This window comes from Oncorhynchus kisutch, linkage group LG28 (genome assembly GCF_002021735.2).
Source record: "Oncorhynchus kisutch isolate 150728-3 linkage group LG28, Okis_V2, whole genome shotgun sequence".
Taxonomy (NCBI): domain Eukaryota; kingdom Metazoa; phylum Chordata; class Actinopteri; order Salmoniformes; family Salmonidae; genus Oncorhynchus; species Oncorhynchus kisutch.
In genome coordinates, this window is record NC_034201.2 from 23239709 (window position 1) to 23261307 (window position 21599).

General features: G+C 44.3%; 1 protein-coding gene across 1 annotated transcript in view; it reads right to left on the minus strand.

Annotated features, from left to right (window-relative positions):
• LOC109873497 (dehydrogenase/reductase SDR family member 11-like) overlaps positions 1-13777 on the minus strand; it is a 37525-nt gene extending 23748 nt beyond the window's left edge. Inside the window, exon 1 of the mRNA XM_020465162.2 lies at positions 13331-13777. Within this exon, the coding sequence (XP_020320751.1) occupies positions 13331-13462 (132 nt within the window). The 5' untranslated portion in view covers positions 13463-13777. The remainder of the gene's footprint in view (positions 1-13330) is intronic.
• Between the last annotated feature and the right edge of the window lie 7822 nt (positions 13778-21599).

The following is a 21599-nucleotide window of genomic DNA, read 5'->3' on the forward strand; positions in this document are numbered from 1 at the left end:
AGGGAGAGGCGTCCATCCATGATGTATATGGGTAAGATAGTCTAGCTAGGTACATTTTCAGATATTACACATTTCTAATTTTGTGTACTGTTAGCTAGCTAGCTAATGTTAGCTGGCTAGCTCGTTACGTGTATGATCTTATTATTCATATCTCAGAGCCTCTTGCTAGTTTTAACCTAATGTTAGTTAGCTAACATTGAACCTGATTGGTTAGCTACCTGCAGATTCATGCAGGGTAGTAAAGTTATGAGTTGGGATTATGGTTCATTGTTTACCTAGCTAAATAGCTACATGTCTTAACAAAAGACTCCACTATGCAAGTAACCATTTCATTAGAATGTCACTGTGACAACTGTGACAACTGCTGATAGCTGGTAAATTTGCTCTGGATATCTACTCCAATTTCAGAGCACGGGTAAGATAGTCTAGTTAGCTACATTTTCAGATATGACATGTTTCTAATGTTGACAGAAAGTTGTTTTCATTTGAAGTTAAATTGTACTGTTAGCTAGCTAGACCCTTGCTCCCTTCGGTCTCAACGTAGACTTTGATCTGAAGCCATTCTTGTGATTATTGTGACTTTGCCATTGTAATTGTTTGTAAACTTTTGTAGTCAAATGAATTTATGATCGTATGCTATCCATTTGTTGTTTGTATGCTGTTCTTTGTATACCATTTTAATATTTGATAATTAACCAATGATATTAGGCCACTCTTGGCCATGATTACAGACACCTGTATCTTTTGACACTACATAAACGAGTCATCCCGCAGTGTTTGTGATTATACCCTGATAAAGACAGCTTGGCTGTCGAAACGTTGGTAATTACATTTTTGCATCTGAGCTCCTAGAGTGTGCGGCTCTCTTTAATTTTCAAATAAAAATGGTAAAACATTAAAAAAGTTATCCTTTTTAGATAAAACTGTACTAAATATAATCACTTCACCAAATAATTGATTAAAACATTATATTTTGCAATGCCTCAACAGCACTCTGTAGAGTAGCACTATGGTGTAGCCGAAGGACAGCTAGCTTCCGTCATCCTATTTGTACATTGACTTCAATACAAAACCTGCACTGCAGTGCATAAAATGTGCTGAGTAGTTGACTCGAAGAGAGAGAAAGACAATAGTTGAACAGTTTTGAACAAATGAAAGGCGAAGCAAGAGAGCGAGAGAGACATTGTCATTCTTTTCACTTTCAGTTTCACTTACTTAGCTAGCAAATACAGCTAGCTAGTTTAGCCTACTCAAACACCCTGCTCAAACAGAGGGATGCTATGTTAGCTAGCTGGCTATGACTATCCAACACAACACTGCAACTCTTCTAAGTCAAGGTAAGCTTTTGGTTTTACTAATTTATTGCCACAGGGGCCCGCCGACTTAAAGTGCTAAACTGCTTACTGACTGTACACTGTAATGTTACTGCATGATTGTATTAGGTTTAGTAACGCGTTAGTTCTATTAGCTATGTTGGCTATGACCTTACTTTAGCTAATATGGTGACAGCGATGTAGGCTGTGTGTAGCAGTTATGATATGGTTTGGTTGGAGTGTTGTGCACTGATGTCCACAAGCGACGAAGGGAAAAGATGAGAGGAGGAGAGCACATAGATGCGAGAAGGAATAAAACGTGGCTGTTATGAAAGTGAACTGTGTTTACGCATGATCAGGGGTGTATTCATTCTGCCGATTCTATTTAAAAATGTTTCTTAAACAGAACAAAACGGTGATAAACATACCTGAATTTATTCAATAGAAACTCTCGTTTGCAACTGTTAGACTAACGATTACACCATATATCAGCTAGATGCAGGCAAGAGTGTGCAAGGCGGTATTGAATGTGTCACTGTCTGTCCATGTGTCAGTGACAGTCACTTCAAATTTTTCTCTCGACCTGTGTGCACCTAGTTGTAAACTTTCATTCATAGGCTAGGTTGTGGCAACCTCATGATGGGTATTGGGAAAATTTGAGTAGTAGCCTAAACCTATCGCTGTTACATTGAACAGGGTGAATGGAATTTGAATAACAGTCATTCAATATGCAGTAATTGTCACGCCCTGGTCTTAGTATTTTGTGTTTTCTATATTTATTTGGTCAGGCCAGGGTGTGACATGGGTTTATTTTGTGTTGTGTTTATGTATGGGTTTTTTTCGTAGGTTTTGGGATTGTGGCTTAGTGGGGTGTTCTAGCAAAGTCTATGGTTGCCTGAGGCGGAGGCAGGTGATTCTCGTTGTCTCTGATTGGGAACCATATTTAGGCAGCCATATTCTTTGAGTGTTTTGTGGGTGATTGTTCCTGTCTCTGTGTTAGTTTGCACCAGTTTAGGCTGTTTCGGTTTTCACGTACGTTTATTGTTTTTGTATTGATCGTGTTTCTTCGTCATTAAACATGTATCGTATTAACCACGCTGCATTTTGGTCCGACTCTCTTTCGACGGAAGAAAACCGAAACAGAATCACCCACCACACCAGGACCAAGCAGCGTGGTGACAGGCAGCGGCAGCAGGAGCAACCAAGGTTGGAATATACGACTTGGGAGGAAATAGACAGGTGGGCGGTCGACCCAGAGAGAGTGCCGGATCCCACCTGGGATTCGCTGGAGCAGTGCGAAGAGGGCTATAGGAGAATGGAGTCGAAGAGACAAGCACGGCGGCGCAGAAGGAAGCCCGAGAATCAGCCCCGAAAATGTATTGGGGGGCGGGGGGGGCTCAGGGAGAGTGCGGCAGAGTCAGGGTTCAAACCTGAGCCAACTCCCCCTGTTTATCGTGAGGAGCAGCGATCACAGGACTTCTGGACGTGGGAGGAGATATTGGACGGAAAAGGACCCCGGACACAGCCTGGAGAATATCGCGGAAAGGGAAAGGCGCTGGTATGAAGAGGCAGCACGGCGACGCGGATGGAAGCCCGAGAGTCAGCCCCAAAAATGTATTGTGGGGGGCTCAGGGAGAGTGTGGCAGAGTCAGGGTTCAGACCTGAGCCAACTCCCCCTGTTTATCGTGAGGAGCCAAGGAGGAGACCAGAACCAGAGCCGGTGTTGGAGGTGAGTGAAGCAGAGACTGTGAAGGAGTTAATGGGGAAAGTGGAGGAGAGAGTTATGAGGGAGTTGCTAGGTTGGTGCTTTAGATACGATATTCGCCCGACGGAGCGTTTCGGGGATTTGATGGCACTTGGGTCAGCGCTCCATACTTGTCCTGAGGTGCGTGTTAGTCGGCTGGTGAAGAGTGTGCCAGCCTCACGCACTAGGCCTCCTGTGTACCTACCTAGCCTTGCACGTCCTGTGCCAGTCCTGCTCTCAGGCTCTCCAGTACACCTTCACGGTCCGGTCCATCCTGTGCCACCTTCACACACCAGTCCTCCGGTGGCAGCTCCTCGCACCAGGCTTCCTGTGCGTGTCCTCGGCCCAGTACCACCAGTGCCAGCACCACGCACCAGGCCTTCAGTGCGCCTCGCCTGTTCAGCGCTGCCAGAGCCTTTCTCCTCTCCAGCGCTGTCGGAGTCTCCCGCCTGTTTAGCGCTGTCGGAGTCTCCCGCCTGTTTAGCGCTACCAGAGCCTTCCTCCTCTCCAGCGCTGCCGGAGTCTCCCGCCTGTTTAGTGCTGTCGGAGTCTCCCGCCTGTTTAGCGCTACCAGAGCCTTCCTCCTCTCCAGCGCTGCCGGAGTCTCCAGCCTGTCTAGCGCTATCAGAGCCTTCCTCCTCTCCAGCGCTGCAGAGTCTCCCACCTGTTTAGCGCTATCAGAGCCTTCCTTCTCTCCAGCGCTGCCGGAGTCTCCTGCCTGTTCAACGCAGCCAGAGCTGCTAATCTGCATGGAGAAGCCAGAGCTGCCAGTCTGCATGGAGCAGCCAGAGCTGCCAGTCTGCATGGAGCAGCCAGAGCTTCCAGTCTGCATGGAGCAGTCAGAGCTGCCAGTCTGCATGGAGCAGCCAGAGCTGCCAGTCTGCATGGAGCAGCCAGAGCTGCCAGTCTGCATGGAGCAGCCAGAGCTGCCAGTCTGCATGGAGCAGCCAGAGCTGCCAGTCTGCATGGAGCAGCCAGAGCTTCCAGTCTGCATGGAGCAGCCAGAGCTGCCAGTCTGCATGGAGCAGCCAGAGCTTCCAGTCTGCATGGAGCAGCCAGAGCTGCCAGTCTGCATGGAGCAGCCAGAGCTGCCAGTCTGCATGGAGCAGCCAGAGCTGCCAGTCTGCATGGAGCAGCCAGAGCTGCCAGTCTGCATGGAGCAGCCAGACCTGCCTGTCTTCATGGAGCAGCCAGAGCAGCTAGAGCCGCCAGTCAGCCAGGATCTTCCAGATCCGCCAGTCAGCCAGGATCTTCCAGATCCGCCAGTCAGCCAGGATCCACCAGTCAGCCAGGATCTTCCAGATCCGCCAGTCAGCCAGGATCTTCCAGATCCGCCAGTCAGCCAGGATCCGCCAGTCAGCCATGATCTTCCAGATCCGCCAGTCAGCCAGGATCCGCCAGTCAGCCAGGATCTGCCAGAACCACCAGCTAGCCAGGATCTGCCAGTCAGCCAGGATCTGCCAGAACCACCAGCTAGCCAGGATCTGCCAGAGCCTACTACCTGCCTGAGTTTCCTCTCAGTACTGGGCTTCCTCTCGGTACTAGGCATCCTCTCAGTGTTGAGCTTCCCCTCAGTGCTGAGCTTCCCCTCAGTGCCGAGCTTCCCCCTCAGTGCCGAGCTTCCCCTCAGCCCCGAGCTACCCCTCAGTCCCAAGCTTCCCCTCAGTCCCGAGCTTCCCCTCAGTCCCGAGCTTCCCCTCAGTACCGAGCTTCTACCTCAGTCCCGAGCTGCCCCTCAGTCCAGTGGGGTCCTTGGTGAGGGTTATTAGGCCAAGGTCGGCGACGAGGGTCGCCAATCAAAGGACGCGTTACAGGGGGACTAAGACTTGGTTGGAGTGGGGTCCACGTCCCGAGCTGGAGCCGCCACCGTGGACAGACGCCCACCCGGACCCTCCCCTATGGGTTTAAGTGTGCGGCCGGGAGTCCGCACCTTGGGGGGGGGGGGGGGGGGGGTCTGTCACGCCCTGGTCCTAGTATTTTGTGTTTTCTATATTTATTTGGTCAGGCCAGGGTGTGACATGGGTTTATTTTGTGTTGTGTTTATGTATGGGGTTTTTTCATAGGTTTTGGGATTGTGGCTTAGTGGGGTGTTCTAGCAAAGTCTATGGTTGCCTGAGGCGGAGGCAGGTGATTCTCGTTGTCTCTGATTGGGAACCATATTTAGGCAGCCATATTCTTTGAGTGTTTTGTGGGTGATTGTTCCTGTCTCTGTGTTAGTTTGCACCAGTTTAGGCTGTTTCGGTTTTCACGTACGTTTATTGTTTTTGTATTGATCGTGTTTCTTCGTCATTAAACATGTATCGTATTAACCACGCTGCATTTTGGTCCGACTCTCTTTCGACAGAAGAAAACCGTAACAGTAATAGAAATAAGGCCATGCTCACAAAAAAAATGATCGTCCTCCCTCATCTTAAACAGCACTGACTGCCACTGTCTGCTACAGTGAAACCAGTGGTCCGGACTGACCAGAGCCATTGTACCACTAAAGCTCTGCTGACATGCTGACATTAACACACAGCTAATCAAAGGATTCAACCACGGATTCAACCTTACGGTGCTGTACAAGGCTAAATAAAGTTGGCTGTAATGTCAAATGCATTCTTCCTGTGTGATTTATAGACCTACAGTATGTTCTTTCAAAGCAAGTTGGGCAACCCCACTAGATTTCTACCCATTAACACCTCACAGAGAACTCCAGCTTTAAGATGCAGGCTAGGCACAGCAGCACAGCACACTACTCCTATCACTGAAGGCCAGGGCCAGACCGATCCTCTTCAGCTCCCTATCGAATCCTATCCTTCACAAGCAGAGCAACGCCAAATATACCCTTACATACTGTACACTGGTCCATCTTTGGCAAACATGACAAACTGGGCTGGACTAGGGGGTTGTGTAGGAAAATCTGATAATAAGTCCATTATTGTCACTGGCTTTTACAACTGACCTGCTCGCCATTGGCAATAACAGTTCAAATGTAGGATTACTCTGTAATTTATCAAACGTATAACATCATTATGTTTATAGAAGATTGTCTATTGCAGCTCAGGGCACATTGAACAAAGGTATTTGAATGTAGGCTAGGGTGACCCATTATTTCCCACAATTATGCAGCAGTAAGCATCACTGAAGGTCTCTGTTCAAATAATGACACAGAAATGTTTAGATATGCTAATGATGAAGATGGTTGGATATCAAAAAAAGGTTAACCTTAGAAACTCGTGACCAATCAAAAGGACACCAACTGAGACAGGGGTCTGGGGCCCCTCCCTCTTTGTTAGCCCCTCGTCTCCCCTTCAAGCCAAGGTCAGTGGAATATTCTAGCTGAATTATTTCACACTAGATCCAAAGATGACACCATGATTGTCCTGCTGGAACTGCATCATGCCACGCACCGCCACTCATACATCTTCTAGGAATTGACTGAGCCCAAAGTGCAGCCACTCATAGATTAAATGACAGACACCCTCATCGCCCCCCCCTCCAGCTTGTCCTAAACTCCTGCCTGGGCCACACATCACAGTCACACTGAAACCAGTCTTGTCTAAAGTCTCAGTGCACAGTCCTGTGTGGTCCTATGTGGTAAATTTAGCACTATACACTCACTGTACAGTAAAGGTCCATTTATATTGGAACAGCATGGGACGATTAAGTACTGCTGTCATTTTTATGTGAATTACAGTTCAGAATCTGACCACAAGTGGGATGCCTTTTTACCTGCTTGTTGGCCCGTGATAGGAAATGTACAAAGCATCGTTCCAACACTAATGTATTAAAATGTTGCTTTAGTCGCATTGGATAAATGTATCTGCTAAGTGAATTATAGCCTACTGTAGCTATTATATTAGTTTGAGTGCACTGTATGACATCTGTGGGTGCAACCACAAACTAGGCCTAAAACATGGCCAACTGCTGTAACATGGCGGGACAAAGCAGGACAAACTAAGGCATCAATCTTTGTTTAAATCTATTATCATTCTTAACATTCAACCAATCAAACTTACTGACAGTCTAAGTTATAAATCAATGAAGTTCTATGCAAAACACCCAAACGGGACTGGAGAACAACACAACACACCCATCAACACGCCTGTGGCACGACTAGGCTATTGCTCTAGCCTAAATAAAGCCAAAGGCACTTTGCTTTTATGTGACAGTCAAAGAGCTCCTGAATGTGAATGACAACAGAGCATGGCTGGCACAAGCATACAATTGATGACCATGAATGCATAGCGAATCTTCTTAATGAAGTCACTGAAACATAAGGTCTCAACCTACTATCATAGGATTCATTATATTGAAACACCTTGGTAATTACTATAGCATTATGCAAGGTACGAGGTCACCACAGTCCTACTGTAGCTAGATCGGCTGAATATCAGTTTCAATGAGAGAATGGATTGTTTAATGTCAGTAATGGTCTGGCACCTGCTTCTTGAAGCCAAGTTGCTCCTATTCCATCTCCCCATTCCTGCAGGCAGCCCTTGGCGACCACACATCTCCATCCATCTCATTATAGTTTCCTTTTCTGTTTTCTACTATTTTTCTACCTTCTCAGTGACACTGGCCTCTACTGCTGTCACATTCCCCCTAAGTTTCAACTCCACTCATTCAGGCTTTTGTTACACAGGAACTAGCCATGGGATTAGATAGGGATTCATCTAGGTTAATAGACGGGTGTGTTGTTTAGCAATGAAACCGATGCGTGCAGATCTTCAGGACAAAACATATTGGGTTGGTTTAGAACTATAGAATTATTGACAACATGTAAACTATATTTTGTCTTCACTAACATTTTATAAGCTCTTATTATTTCTCAAAGACATAGTTGCAAATCTTTACCATATTAACATTAGACGTGGTATAAGTCAAAACACCTCAAAACAAGACATGGTATCAAAAACAAATTCAAGTAGCTAAAATGGCAGGTAGCCTAGTGGTTAGAGCATTGGGCCAGTAATGGAAAGGTTGCTAGATCGAATCCCCAAGGTAAAAATCTGTTGTTCTGAACATGGCAGTTAACCCACTTCTTAACTGACTTTCCTGGTTAAATAAAACAAGTCACCTATGATTCCCCACATGGCAGCTTCTTGTCATTGTTGCTATCTGACCGTTCAGAATCATAACACACAGGCTTCTACTCATGCAATGTGTGTGCATCCTTTTGATGTTGTTAGGAAACCTGTCTATAACTACCTGTGTCTTGTCTGCTATCAAAGAACATAGCTATCTTGGGATATGTAGCCTACATTGTACTCATCACCTAATTTTCCCCATGTAGAAAAAGAGCACAAAATGGTGATGGACACTTAGTTACAAGCCCCCGTTTCAGTGAGCGCATACCCTGCTTGGCACCGTTACAGCCAGTCCCCAGTGTGGGCATGGCAGAGGGGGTACAATGCCAGCTTTGTGCCCCCCCCTTTCCCCTTCAGCTCAAACACAGACAATGCTCAGAGGCCTCATACAAGTGATGCAGTCTGTCCGAGAGAGGGGGCGTTGAAAACTCGTCGCTCCTTCTTCACCTTCCAGCTTCTGACATCTTTCCCTCAGTTCTTGGCCAAACATTGGAGATGGCCTGTGGTTGCAAAAGTGTCAGTGGAATCTTGTGTAAAGGCAAGCATATTATAATAAAGAACAAATAGCCTATTGTCTTTTTATCACCCGTGATTTCCAATATCAGAAACCTGAAATTCAAAAGGTTGCTGAATGGGTGGCAGGTAGCCTAGCAGTTAAGAGCATTGGGCCAGTAACTGAAAGGTCACTAGTTAAAATCCCTCACATCTGGTGATGTGCCCTTGAGCAAGGCACTTAGACCTAGTTGCTCTGGGTAAGAGTGTCTGCTAAAATATGAAAATGAATAGTAAAGCAATTTTCTCTGTGGTCAAGAAAGGTGTCAGAGTTTGTCAACCTTCAAAACAATGGTAACCCTGTAGAATAATAAGATGTTTTAACATTGCAGTAACTTTTTGTAGCCTAAATAATGGAACAAATCCAAACTTTTAATAGTGGACAAACGCCCTCCTTATCAATGGAAAAGAGTAAGTCTGGTCTACAGATTGCAATGGCACGCCGTCACGTCACTGCTCTAATCTCTGATTGATCTAGAGAAACTAAGTGGCTGTGGTGTTTTGCAGAAGTCAAGGACAGGGGCCCATAGAGCCCCACAGTGGAGGTGTTATAATACCCATAAAATCAAGCTGTCAAACAGGGAAATGGTTCCAATCGTTTTTACACCATTCATTTTTCCCTTTAGAGATTATAGAAACACTAAAATAAAATAAGAGCTGCGATTCATGTAGGCTTACCCTGGCGTGATATTTTGATAACCATGTCAATCTCTCTCGGACAAGGTGACTATTTTTAATTTTTATATACAGTATATATATTTTTGGGGACTTTTACACCTTTTTCTCAATACAGTTTTGTCCCATCACTGAAACTCCTCTACGGACACAGGAGAGGCAAAGGTCGAGAGCCATGCGTCCTCCGAAACACGACCCTGCCAAGCAGCACTGCTTCTTGACACACTGCTCGCTTAACCGAGTAGCCAGCCGCACCAATGTGCCTGGACAAACTTTTATTAATATATTCGTCTCTATTTAATCTCATATTTGAAAATGCTAATTAGCTTCAAAGTAGACATCTTGGAAGACCACAAATCCCTGCAAGCTCCTGCACGTCATCTCTATCTGAAACCTTTGCTAAACAGGTATTGTGCCAATTTAAAACTTGCACAAGACAATTCACAGAACTGTCAAATGAAAGACATTTTGCCTATTTATTCATTACTACATTTAGCTAACATTAGACAGTTAATCCAGAGATTCTTACCTTTGCCTCGATTTGGCATTCTTGTCCAGTTAGCAGCTGTCACGACCGTTGGTTGAATTAATGGACCAAGGCACAGTGTGCATAGAGTTCCACATGTTAATTTGATGAAACTCACAGAAAACAATAAAGTGCCAAAACAAAACGTGAAGCCAATGTAGTGCTCGCAGGCAACTATACATAGACAAGATCCCACAAAAACAGCCTGCCTGAATATGATCCCCAATCAGAGACAACGATAGAGAGCTGCCTCTGATTGGGAACCATACCAGGCCAACATAGAAATGAAAAAACTAGGCTACCCACCCTAGACACACCCTGACCTAACCAAAATAGAGAATAAAAAGGATCTCTAAGGTCAGGGCGTGACAGTACCCCCCCGCCAAAGGTGCGGACCCCGGCCGCAAAACCTGACTCTATAGGGGAGGGTCCGGGTGGGCATCTAGCCTCGGTGGCAGCTCCGGTGCGGGACGTAGACCCCGCTCCGCTCGCAGAGCCGCCATCTTCGGTGGCGACTTTGGTGCGGGGATCGTTGCCGGACGCTCAAGACCATGGATCGTCGCCAGAAGCTCTGGACCGTGGATCGTCGCCGGAGGCTCCGGGCCATGGATTGTCACTGGAGGCTCCGGGCCATGGATTGTCACTGGAAGCTCAGGGCCATGGATCATCACTAGAGGCTCCGGGCCATGGATCATCACTGGAGGCTCCGGGCCATGGATCATCACTGGAGGCTCCGGGCCATGGATCATAACAGGAGGCTCCGGGCCATGGATCATCACTGGAGGCTCCAGACTGGGAACCGTCGCTGGAGGCTCCAGACTGGTAACTGTCGCTGGAGTCTCTGGATTGCAGACTGTCGCTGGAGGCCTGGTGCATGGAGCCGGCACAGGACGTACCAGGCTGGGGAGACGCACAGGAGGCATGGTGCGTGGAGCCGGCACAGGACGTACTGGGCTGTGGAGGCGCACTGAAGGTCTGGATAATAGATCTGGCACAACGTGTCCTGGACAGATGACAACCTTCGCACGGCAAGTGCTGTGAGCTGGCACAGGACGCACTGGGCTGTGGAGGTGCACTGGAGACACGGTGCGTAGAACCGGCACACATTGTACTGGAACGGTGACACACACCTCAGGGCGAGTGCGTGGAGGAGACACAGGACGTACCGGACTGGGGAGGCGCACTGGAGGCCAGATGCGTGAAACTGGTGCATATGACACCAGACTGGCGTCATGCTCCTCAGCACGCCCGCTCTGCAGCGCTCTCAACGCCAACACCTCTCTCCGGAATCTTTCGTCGAGTTCCTCACTCGACTCCCTGACTGGCTCTGATCCACCCCTCGGCTCCGCCGACCACTCCGTGTGCCCCCCCCAAACATTTTTCGGGCTGTCTTTTGGGCTTGCGTCCTGGCCGCGAACCCTGGTATCATCATTGTTCCTCCTTCGCTGCTTCCGCCTGTTTCCATGGCAAGCTTTAGTCTCCTGACATTATTTCCTCCCAAGTCCAGGATGTCCTCCACTCCTGGCTTTCCTCCCAGGCCCAGGATCCCTGCTCCTCCTGGGCACGCTGCTTGGTCTGTTGGTGGTGGAATCTTCTGCCATGACCGTTGGTTGAATTAATGGACCAAGGCACAGCGTGCATAGAGTTCCTCATGTTAATTTGATGAAACTCACAGAAAACAAAGCGCCAAAACGAAACGTGAAGTCAATATAGTGCTTGCAGGCAACTATACATAGACAAGATCCCACAAAAACACAGTGGGAAAAGGCTGCCTAAATATGATCCCGAATCAGAGACAACGATAGACAGCTGCCTCTGATTGGGAACCATACCAGGCCAACATAGAAATGAAAAAAAACTAGACTACACACCCTAGTCACACCCTGACCTAACCAAAATAGAGAATAAAAAGGATCTCGTAAGGTCAGGGCGTGACAGCAGCTAATTAGCATTTATTGTTTCGCGGGTAAATACAGGCAAATATATTGATAAAAGTCACCTTGTTCTACTGAGATTTACATGGTTATCAAAACAATTGGAACCATTTCCCTATTTGACTGCTAGGCTTTATATATATTATGAGTCATACTGTGGTACTCTATTCTGGCCAAAGCTGGAGCAGTTAACAATTGACAGGACAGGAAGCCAGGTGATCAGCAAATGGGTGGAGGGCTGAAGAAGCCAGTTGCACAATCTGTGTGTGTGTGTGTGTGTGTGTGTGTGTGTGTGTGTGTGTGTGTGTGTGTGTGTGTGTGTGTGTGTGTGTGTGTGTGTGTGTGTGTGTGTGTGTGTGCTCCAGAGGCACTGTACTACTATGGCTGACCCTGTAAAACAACACATTTCACTGCACATATCTGGTGTATGTGACAATAAAAAATGTATATTCACTTGTTTTAGAAGACAACTTTTGTCAGTATTGCAATGTTGACAAGACATGCCACATATATTTCTCAATCTTAGGAAAGAGAGAATGAGAATGCGTATTTAAGTGATAATGCCCGAGAAGACGCTGTTTGGAGGATATATTATTGTCAGGCCCAAAATGAAGTTGAGTAATGAATAAATTAGCAACAAAAGACAGCAAGGTTTAAACATATCTCTGCTGTTGAAAGCTAAATGTTAGTCTAAAAGAAATGTGAGATCATGTCTAGATGCTTTTTATAGTGGAGATCAAGTTTATAATTTGCCTGGCTGGGCTGACGAGACAGTGAATTACGCAGTTAGACTGAAGAGAGTAAATAAGCATTTTAACTTCATAGATTTCGGCGGTGGTAAATTTGTGGAATAGACACCGTCTGGAAGGCAGTTTTAACCAATTAGCATTCAGGATTAGACCCATCCGTTGTATAAAACGGAATAATAGTGATTAGATATGTAGCTACCTAGCTAATAACTGGGAAATTAATTGAAAATTTTCTTAAAATGGTACATGAAGATTTCTAAAAAGAAACATCCGGACTGGCATTATTATGTAATAACATGTTAATATTAGCCTTTGTGCTACTTTGTAATAAATGCATTATGCATTGAGCAACCTCACTCCAGGCTATTATAGATTTTTTTACAGATAGCAAAGCAAGAAATATGCCAACCATTACATCATTGTAACTCGCATGTAAAGCTTGCGTAAATTGTGTTTAAAAGGTTACATTTATTTTAATTGGTTAGGCCAAAGTAAATCAGAAATGTATTATTTAATTCTGAATTCTATAGCAGGCAAACCTATTGCAGACTAGAATCGGCTGGCTAAAGCTAGCTACTGTGTATCTCTATCTAATACAGTGAGAAACAATGACTGTAGGTGAGAAAAAATGGCTATAGCTAGCCACTGCCAGTTAGCTGCACACTGGTCTTTTGGCGCACTTCAGCCAACCGAGGAACTGTCAGATCGCTACTTTGAGTGATTGCGACAGTTTTCTCACTTTTACATTGTTTAATGTTTACTCACCTCTATCTTGTCAACATTCCTGGCACATCCCACAACCTTCATGCCGTGTTGGACAAGTGCCCGTGCAACAGCCGCTCCAATCCCGACCGAGGCTCCAGTCACGAGAGCTACTCTGCCTTTCCACCGCTCCATTTCAATTGATTATTTGGCTATTACAAAGACTAGCTAGCTAGTTTTCAAAACTGTCGTAGTAAAACGACAGATTTCGTTTACCTATGTCTGTTGAACAGTCACAATAGACATAACAGTTACTTGTTTATATGAGGCGGTCTGTTACACGATTCAACCCTCCCTTATATTGTTTTCGTAGCATCCAGGGAAAAGCACAGTGCGGAAACCCTGCGCTCGGGATTAAATATTAAATGACAAACATTGCGCTGTATTTGGTTGACGTCCCCTTCCGTTTGTTAATTTTAGCGCTTTTACTTTCGCAGACATGAAACCGCTGCATTGCTGAGCCCTCTTTGCAGAATTTATGAGCAATAAAGAAAGACATTTATATTCAATGAGTTTATTGGTTATTAGATGTACTCTAGGAGACAATGTCATACATTTCCTTCAAAATGTATTGACTTTGGTCAATAATTGATTTAGGCTAAATGCAAAACTTATCTACCCAGTCAAAATGTAATGTACCCGCCCGGTAAACCATTTGTAAGCAATAATCAAATCTTATCTCAATGATAATAACAAACACAAGGACATTGGAGATTTAAAATATATATGTTTTCCTATTTAAATTAGTATAATTTAATAATGCTGTAATAAATGCACCACATGGGCCATGATTGGTTAGTTGGAACCACAATACAATTATTGCAACGTAAATACAACAAAAGAAATGCAACAATGTGCACAAGTTTAGTTCAGATTGGTCTATTTAAATTGAGACAAGTCACTGTCCTCACTGGACCCTCTGTATCTTCGGACTCTATATGGACTCTGAGTTTCCCGGACACTGGCTGATTCCCAGGTCCTCTTCCGGGAGACTGAAGGTACATTTGGGACTAGCACACTGAGAATGCCACTGTCCTCCTCATACTTCCTTTTATGTTCAGAGGATTTCCCTCTAGCTGTCAGCAGCCTTGGCTTGTTGAAGGACTGTACTCCCTGCTCCTTTTACAGGTGACCCTAGAGGTGAGGAGACTGTCAGAGTCCTCTTATAATTTTTTCGTTTTATAGGGTGTGTCCTCTGGCTGAAATCGATTCTGTGGCAGTCCTATGGCAGCCCTTTGGTACTACAGAGACATACAATGCATTCGGAAAGTATTCAGACCCCTTGACTTTTTCCACATTTTGATTACATTTATTAAATCATTTTTTTCCCCTCATCAATCTACGGTCGTGGCCAAAAGTTTTGAGAATGACACAAATATTAATTTTCACAAAGTTTGCTGCCTCAATTTGTATGATGGCAATTTGCATATACTCCAGAATGTTATGAAGAGTGATCAGATGAATTGCAATTAATTGCAAAGTCCCTCTTTGCCACGCTAATGAACTGAATCCCCCCAAAAACATTTCCACTGCATTTCAGCCCTGCGACAAAAGGACCAGGTGACATCATGTCAGTGATTCGCTCGTTAACACAGGTGTGAGTGTTGACGAAGACAAAGCTGGAGATCACTCTGTCATGGTGATTGAGTTTTAATACCAGACTGGAAGCTTCAAAAGGAGGGTGGTGCTTGGAATCATTGTTCTTCCTCTGTCATCCATGGTTACCTGCAAGGAAACACGTGCCGTCATCATTGCTTTGCACAGAAAGGGCTTCACAGGCAAAGATATTGCTGCCAGTAAGATTGCACCTAAATCAACCATTTATCGGATCATTAAGAACTTCAAGGAGAGTGGTTCAATTGTTGTGAAGAAGGCTTCAGGGCACTCAAGAAAGTCCAGCAAGCGCCAGGACTGTCTCCTAAAGTTGATTCAGTTGCGGGATCGGGGCACCACCAGTACAGAGCTTGCTCAGGAATGGCAGCAGGCAAGTATGAGTGCATCCGCATGCACAGTGAGGCGAAGACTTTTGGAGAATGACATGGTGTCAAGAAGGGCAGCAAAGAAGCCACTTTTCTCCAGGGAAAACATCAGGGACAGACTGATATTCTGCAAAAGGTACAGGGATTGGACTGCTGAGGACTGGGTAAAGTCATTTTCTCTGATGAATCCCCTTTCTGATTGTTTGGGGCATCCGGAAAAAAGCTTGTCCGGAGAAGACAAGGTGAGCGCTACCATCAGTCCTGTGTCATGCTAACAGTAAAGCATCCTGAGACCATTCATGTGTTGGGTTGCTTCTCAGCCAAGGGAGTGGGCTCACTCACAATTTTGCATAAGAACACAGCCATGAATAAAGAATGGTACCAACACATCCTCCGAGAGCAACCTCTCCCAACCATCCATGAACAGTTTGGTGATGAACCATGCCTTTTCCAGCATGATGGAGCACCTTGCCATAAGGCAAAAGTGATAACTAAGTGGCTCGGGGAACAAAACATCAATATTTTGGGTCCATGGCCAGGAAACTCCCCAGACATTAATCCCATTGAGAACTTGTGGTCAATCCTCAAGAGACGGGTGGACAAACCAAAACCCACAAATTCTGACAAACTCCAAGCAATGATTATGCAAGAATGGGCTGCCATCAGTCAGGATCTGGGCCAGAAGTTAATTGACAGCGTGCCAGGGCGGATTGCAGAGGTCTTGAAAAAGAAGGGTCAACACTGCAAATATTGACTCTTTGAATCAACTTCATGTAATTGTCAATAAAAGCCTTTGATACTTATGAAATGCTTGTAATTATACTTCAGTATTCCATAGTAACATCTGACAAAAATATCTAAAGACACTGAAGCAGCAAACTTTGTGGAAATTAATATTTGTGTCATTCTCAAAACTTTTACACACAATACACTCAAACTGTACACACAATACTACTTATTGACAAAGCAAAAACAGGTTTTTAGAAATTTTTGCAAATGTATAAAAAATGTAAAACTGAAATATCACATTTACATAAGTATCCAGACATTGTTTAAGCACCTTTGGCAGCGATTACAGCCTAGAGTCTTCTTGGGTATGACCCTACAAGCTTGGCACACCTGTCTTGGGGAGTTTCTCCCATTCTTCTCTGCAGATCCTCTCAAGCTCTGCCAGGTTGCTGCTCAGCTATTTTCAGGTCTCTCCAGATATGTTAGATTGAGTTCAAGTCCGGGCTCTGGCTGGGCCACTCAAGGACATTCAGAGACTTGTTCCGAAGCCACTCCTGCGTTGTTTTGGCTGTGTGCTTAGGGTTGTTGTCCTGTTGGAAGGTGAACCTTCGCCCCAGTCTGAGGTCCTGAGTGCTCTGGAGCAGGTTTTCATCAAGGATCTCTCTGTACTTTGCTCCGTTCATCATACCCTCAATCCTGACTAGTCTCCCAGTCTTGGTGGTTTCAGATTTCTTTAATTTAAGAATTATGGAGGCCACTGTGTTCTTGGGGACCTTCAATGCTACAGATCTGTGCCTCGACACAATCCTATCTCGGAGCTCTACGTACAATTACTTCGACCTCATGCCTTGGTTTTTACTCTGACATGCAGTGTCGACTGTGGGACCTTATATAGATAGGTGTGTGCCTTTCCAAATCATGTCCAATCATTTGGATTTACCATAGCTGGGCTCCAATGAAGTTGTAGAAACATCTCAAGGATGATTGTAAGGGATTTCTTCCATTGACGGAGAGGCGGACCAAAGCGCAGCGTGGTTATTTTGATTCATGTTTTAATAAATCACTTCACATGAACAAACTAACAAAAACAAGAAACGTGAAAACCAAAACCAGCCCTATCTGGTGCAAAACACAGAGACAGGAACAATCACCCACAAACACACAGTGAAACCCAGGCTACCTAAGTATGATTCTCAATCAGAGACAACTAATGACACCTGCCTCTGATTGAGAACCATACTAGGCCGAAACATAGAAATACCCAAAAACAAACATAGACTGCCCACCCAACTCACGCCCTGACCATACTAAATAAATACAAAACAAAGGAAATAAAGGTCAGAACGTGACAATGATCAATGGAAACAGGATGCACCTGAGCTCAATTGAGAGTCTCATAGCAAAGGGTCGGAATACTTATGTAAATAAGTATTTGTCATTATGGGGTATTGTGTGTAGATTGATGAGGAAAAATGTTTTATTGAATCCATTTTAGAATAATGCTGAAACGTAACAAAATGTGGAAAAAGGGAAGGGGTCTCAATACCTTCTGAATGCACTGTAAAATAGAAAAGTACTTTATTGTCCATCATGTGAGTTAAATACAATAATACAACATGTATTTTAAGAGCTACCTTAACTGGGCTACCTATCGATATCGTCCTCTGATCTCTTTCTTTTAGAGGATGGGCCTTCACCGGCACTCTCACTGGTCTGGGACCTGCCTGGGTGAGACCCTGATTGCCATGATTCCATGCTCCTCTCAAAGATGACCATTGGTAGCACCAGCAGTGGGGAGAGCTGGACACAGTCAGGTTCACCGGTGTTCTTAGGGCTGGTGCTCTGGAGGATAACATGGTGCTCACCCACCCTGACCTCCAGGCCCACAGGGGTTGTATGCTGGTATGCTGCGCGAGCTTAGCCCTCTAGGTAAAGGAATCATTCCTGGACACCGTAGCTCCATAATTTTGTCTGAAGGACCAGCAGGGAGGGGACAGGGGACCATGGTGCTAGCCCATAATGATCTCCTGGCCTACAGGGGCCATAACGAGCATGCCTAGCCTGGACCACTGCCTGTTCTATCAATCACATGTATTTTATAAAGCTCATTTTACATTAGCAGTTGTCACAAATTGCTTATACAGATACTCAGCATAAAACCCCAAAGAGCAAGCAATGCAGATGTAGAAGTACAGTGGCTAGGAAAAACTCCTTAGAAAGGCAGGAACCTAGGAAAAAACCTAGTGATGAACTAGGCTCCAAGGGGTGGCCAGTCCTCTTCTGGCTGTGCCAGGAGGAGATTATTAGAGTACATAACCATTAAAGCCAGATCGTTCTTCAAGATGTTCAAACATTTAAAGATGATCAGCAGGGTCAAATAATAATCACAGTGGAATTCAAATCAAATAAAAGTTTACTGGTCGCATACACAGTTAAGCAGATGTTATAGCGGATGCAGCGAAATGCTTGTGTTACTAGCTCCTAACAATGCAGTGCACAAATAATAATCAAAAACAGAAAAACAAGAAGCCACGAATGCCAAGACAAATCCAGTTAACAACCCAAATAACATTGTATCAGTAATCCAAATGCAATCTATACGTATATACAGCAAAAACATATATACTAAGAGTGATATGTACAGCAGTAGATACTGTATTTAACAGTAAGCGATGGCATGAATCCAGTATATAAATACAGGCAGTGTATATAAAAAAGTGTAACAAAAATGCACACACACAATCCATGTCTCAATTATCTCAAGGCTTCAAATTCCTTATTTCACCTGTCTCGTCCCCTTCATCTACACTGACTGAAGTGGATTTAACAGATGAAATCAATAAGGGATCATAGCTTTCACCTGGATTCACCTGGTCAGTCTATGTCATGGAAAGAGCAGGTGTTCCTAATGTTTTGTATACTCAGTATATCACAGGAGGTTGGTGTCACCTTAATTGGGGAGGAAATGCTTCTGGTAATGGCTGGAGCGGAATCGGTAGAATGGTATCAAATACATCAAACACAAGGTTTCTATGTTTGATACCATTCCATTTACTCCGTTCCAGTCATTATTATGAGCCGTCCTCCCCTCAGCAGCCTCCACTGCTGTGTGTTGGACTTTATGCATGTTTGCATTTGTCTGTCTCTGAAAGGCACAGTCACCCATACCTTATTTTTGCCAACTTATCAACACAACTTGAGTATCTTCAAAGGTCAAATGTACATTTTGTCATGCTTTTCTCTTGTACCGGTATGTTTTATTGTCTATTAGCAAAGCAATATTCATGTGTTTCAGTGTCTATGACTACTGCCATGTGGAGATTATTAAAAACTTGTATGTCTTTGTCTGTTTTACTAACTCATTTCCCCTCCATATTCCTTCTTTCCTGGATGAAATATTAGCCATGGCTAGCTGTCACAGTCATTCACTGATGAAACTTTGTCTCCCCTTGGTTGCAATAGAATGCAACATCTAAGTGAGTGTGACAACAGAGGCGAATGGCTAAACTTGAAGGATGAAGGATTGCAGACAAACCAAGTGTCCATCCAGTTATTAGAGTAAAGTCATACCATATTTTTAAAAAATCACAACAGCTATGATGGAAACAGGAAGTTTCGGTGCATCTTTATAAATGCTGACAGACAACTTGTTCATTCTACATGGTGGGATCTTTTAGTGTCGGTAAAATTAATTATGCCAGAAATGGCGGCGGAAATGCCTTAATTCGCAAATATTGATATAATAACCATCATATCGACGTAAACATGGACTCTGGAAACCATGCAGTTTATTAGGCTACAGATGAAATAAATAATGAACTTAACAGGTGAAAGTGCATTGTGATCTTGATGCCCCTTTCCAATTAATATCAAGGGTCTTATTCTGGTGACAGCTGTTTGACAAATACAAATATTCTTGCTCTTATCAGTAATAATCTCATCATGTAGACTAAGGGTGTCAGTCAAACTCATTCCATGGAGGGCCTAGTGTCTGTGGGTTTTTGTTTTTTCCTTTCAGAGAAGACCTAGACAAATAGGTGAGGGGAGTTCTTTACTAATTAGTGACCTTAATTCATCAACCAAAAGCAAGGGAGGAGCGAAAACCCGCAGACACTCGGCCATCTATGGAGTAAGTTTGACACATGATGGAGACTATACCCTTACAAAGTACTAGCACTGTATCGGTTGTTTGCTGGAGCTCATGTGCGAAGACCAGAGTAGACACATTTGCTATTTAAGGCAACAGTTTGTGACAAAATTATCCATAGAGTTGGAAATGCGATGGAAACATATTGAACTTTAGATTTGTATTTGGTACATGAAAAGTTGAAAAAATATTTTTTGTGTGCACTACGTCATCACGCACTGAACTTCTGCAGAATTATGCATTTCTTACAGAGAAATTATAAACAAATGTACATTTTGTCTTGGGAACAGGAGTGGAGAAAAATTATTTATTTCTCTCAGCATCTTTAGAGAAAATGCAAATGCACTTGTAACGTGTTATATTTGAAACTATTATGCAAGCAGACAGTATTTCCACCACATAAAATATGCACCTAAGAGGAACTGAAGTCTTATCAGAAATGTGTTTCTTCATTTTCTCAGCTTTTTATTTCCTTAAAACCGGTTCAACTGATGACATTTGGACATTTTGCACTGGCCAGTCTTTCCACTGTTTTGGAGATATTGCATTTTCTCCTCTGTCCCTAAAACAAAACAGACAATTTTGCCGGTACACCGAACAAAAACATAAACACAACACATAAAGTGTTGGTCCCATGTTTCATGAGCTGAAATAAAAGTTCCATACGCACAAAAGGCTTATTTCACTCAAATGTTTTGCACAAAGTTGTTTACAATCCATTAGTGAGCATTTCTCCTTTGCCAAGATAATACATCCACTTGATAGGTGTGGTATATCAAGAAGCTGATTAAACAGCATGATCATTACACATGTGCACCTTGTGCTGGGGACAATACAAGGCCATTTTGCAATTGGCATGCTGACTGGAAGAATGTTTACCAGAGCAGCCTCTAACTTCGTAGTGGAGAATTTGGCAGTAAGTCTAACTGGCCTCACAACTGCAGACCACGTGCATGGCGCGGTGAGGCTTTGCTGATGTCAACGTTGTGAACAGAGTTCCCGGCAATATCCTGCAATTTCGCACAACCATTGAAGAGTGGGACAACATTCCACAGGCAACACTCAACAACAGCCTGATCAACTATATGAGAAGGAAATGTGTCGTGATGCATGAGGAAATGGTGGTCACACCAGTTACTGACTGGTTTTCTAATCCACAATCCTATTAAAAAAAAAGCTATTTATGTCCAATAGAGGCATATCTGTATTCCCAGTCATGTGACATCTATAGATTAGGGCCTAATTAATGTATTTCAATTGACTGAATTCCTTATATGAACTGTGTAACTCAGTAAAATCTTTGAAATTGTTGCATGTTGCATTTATATTTTTGTTCAGTATAGATTACCAATGCATTAATTATATCGATTTAAGACATTCTGGTGAGCTCTACTTTATTTAGTCTTCTGGGGCAACA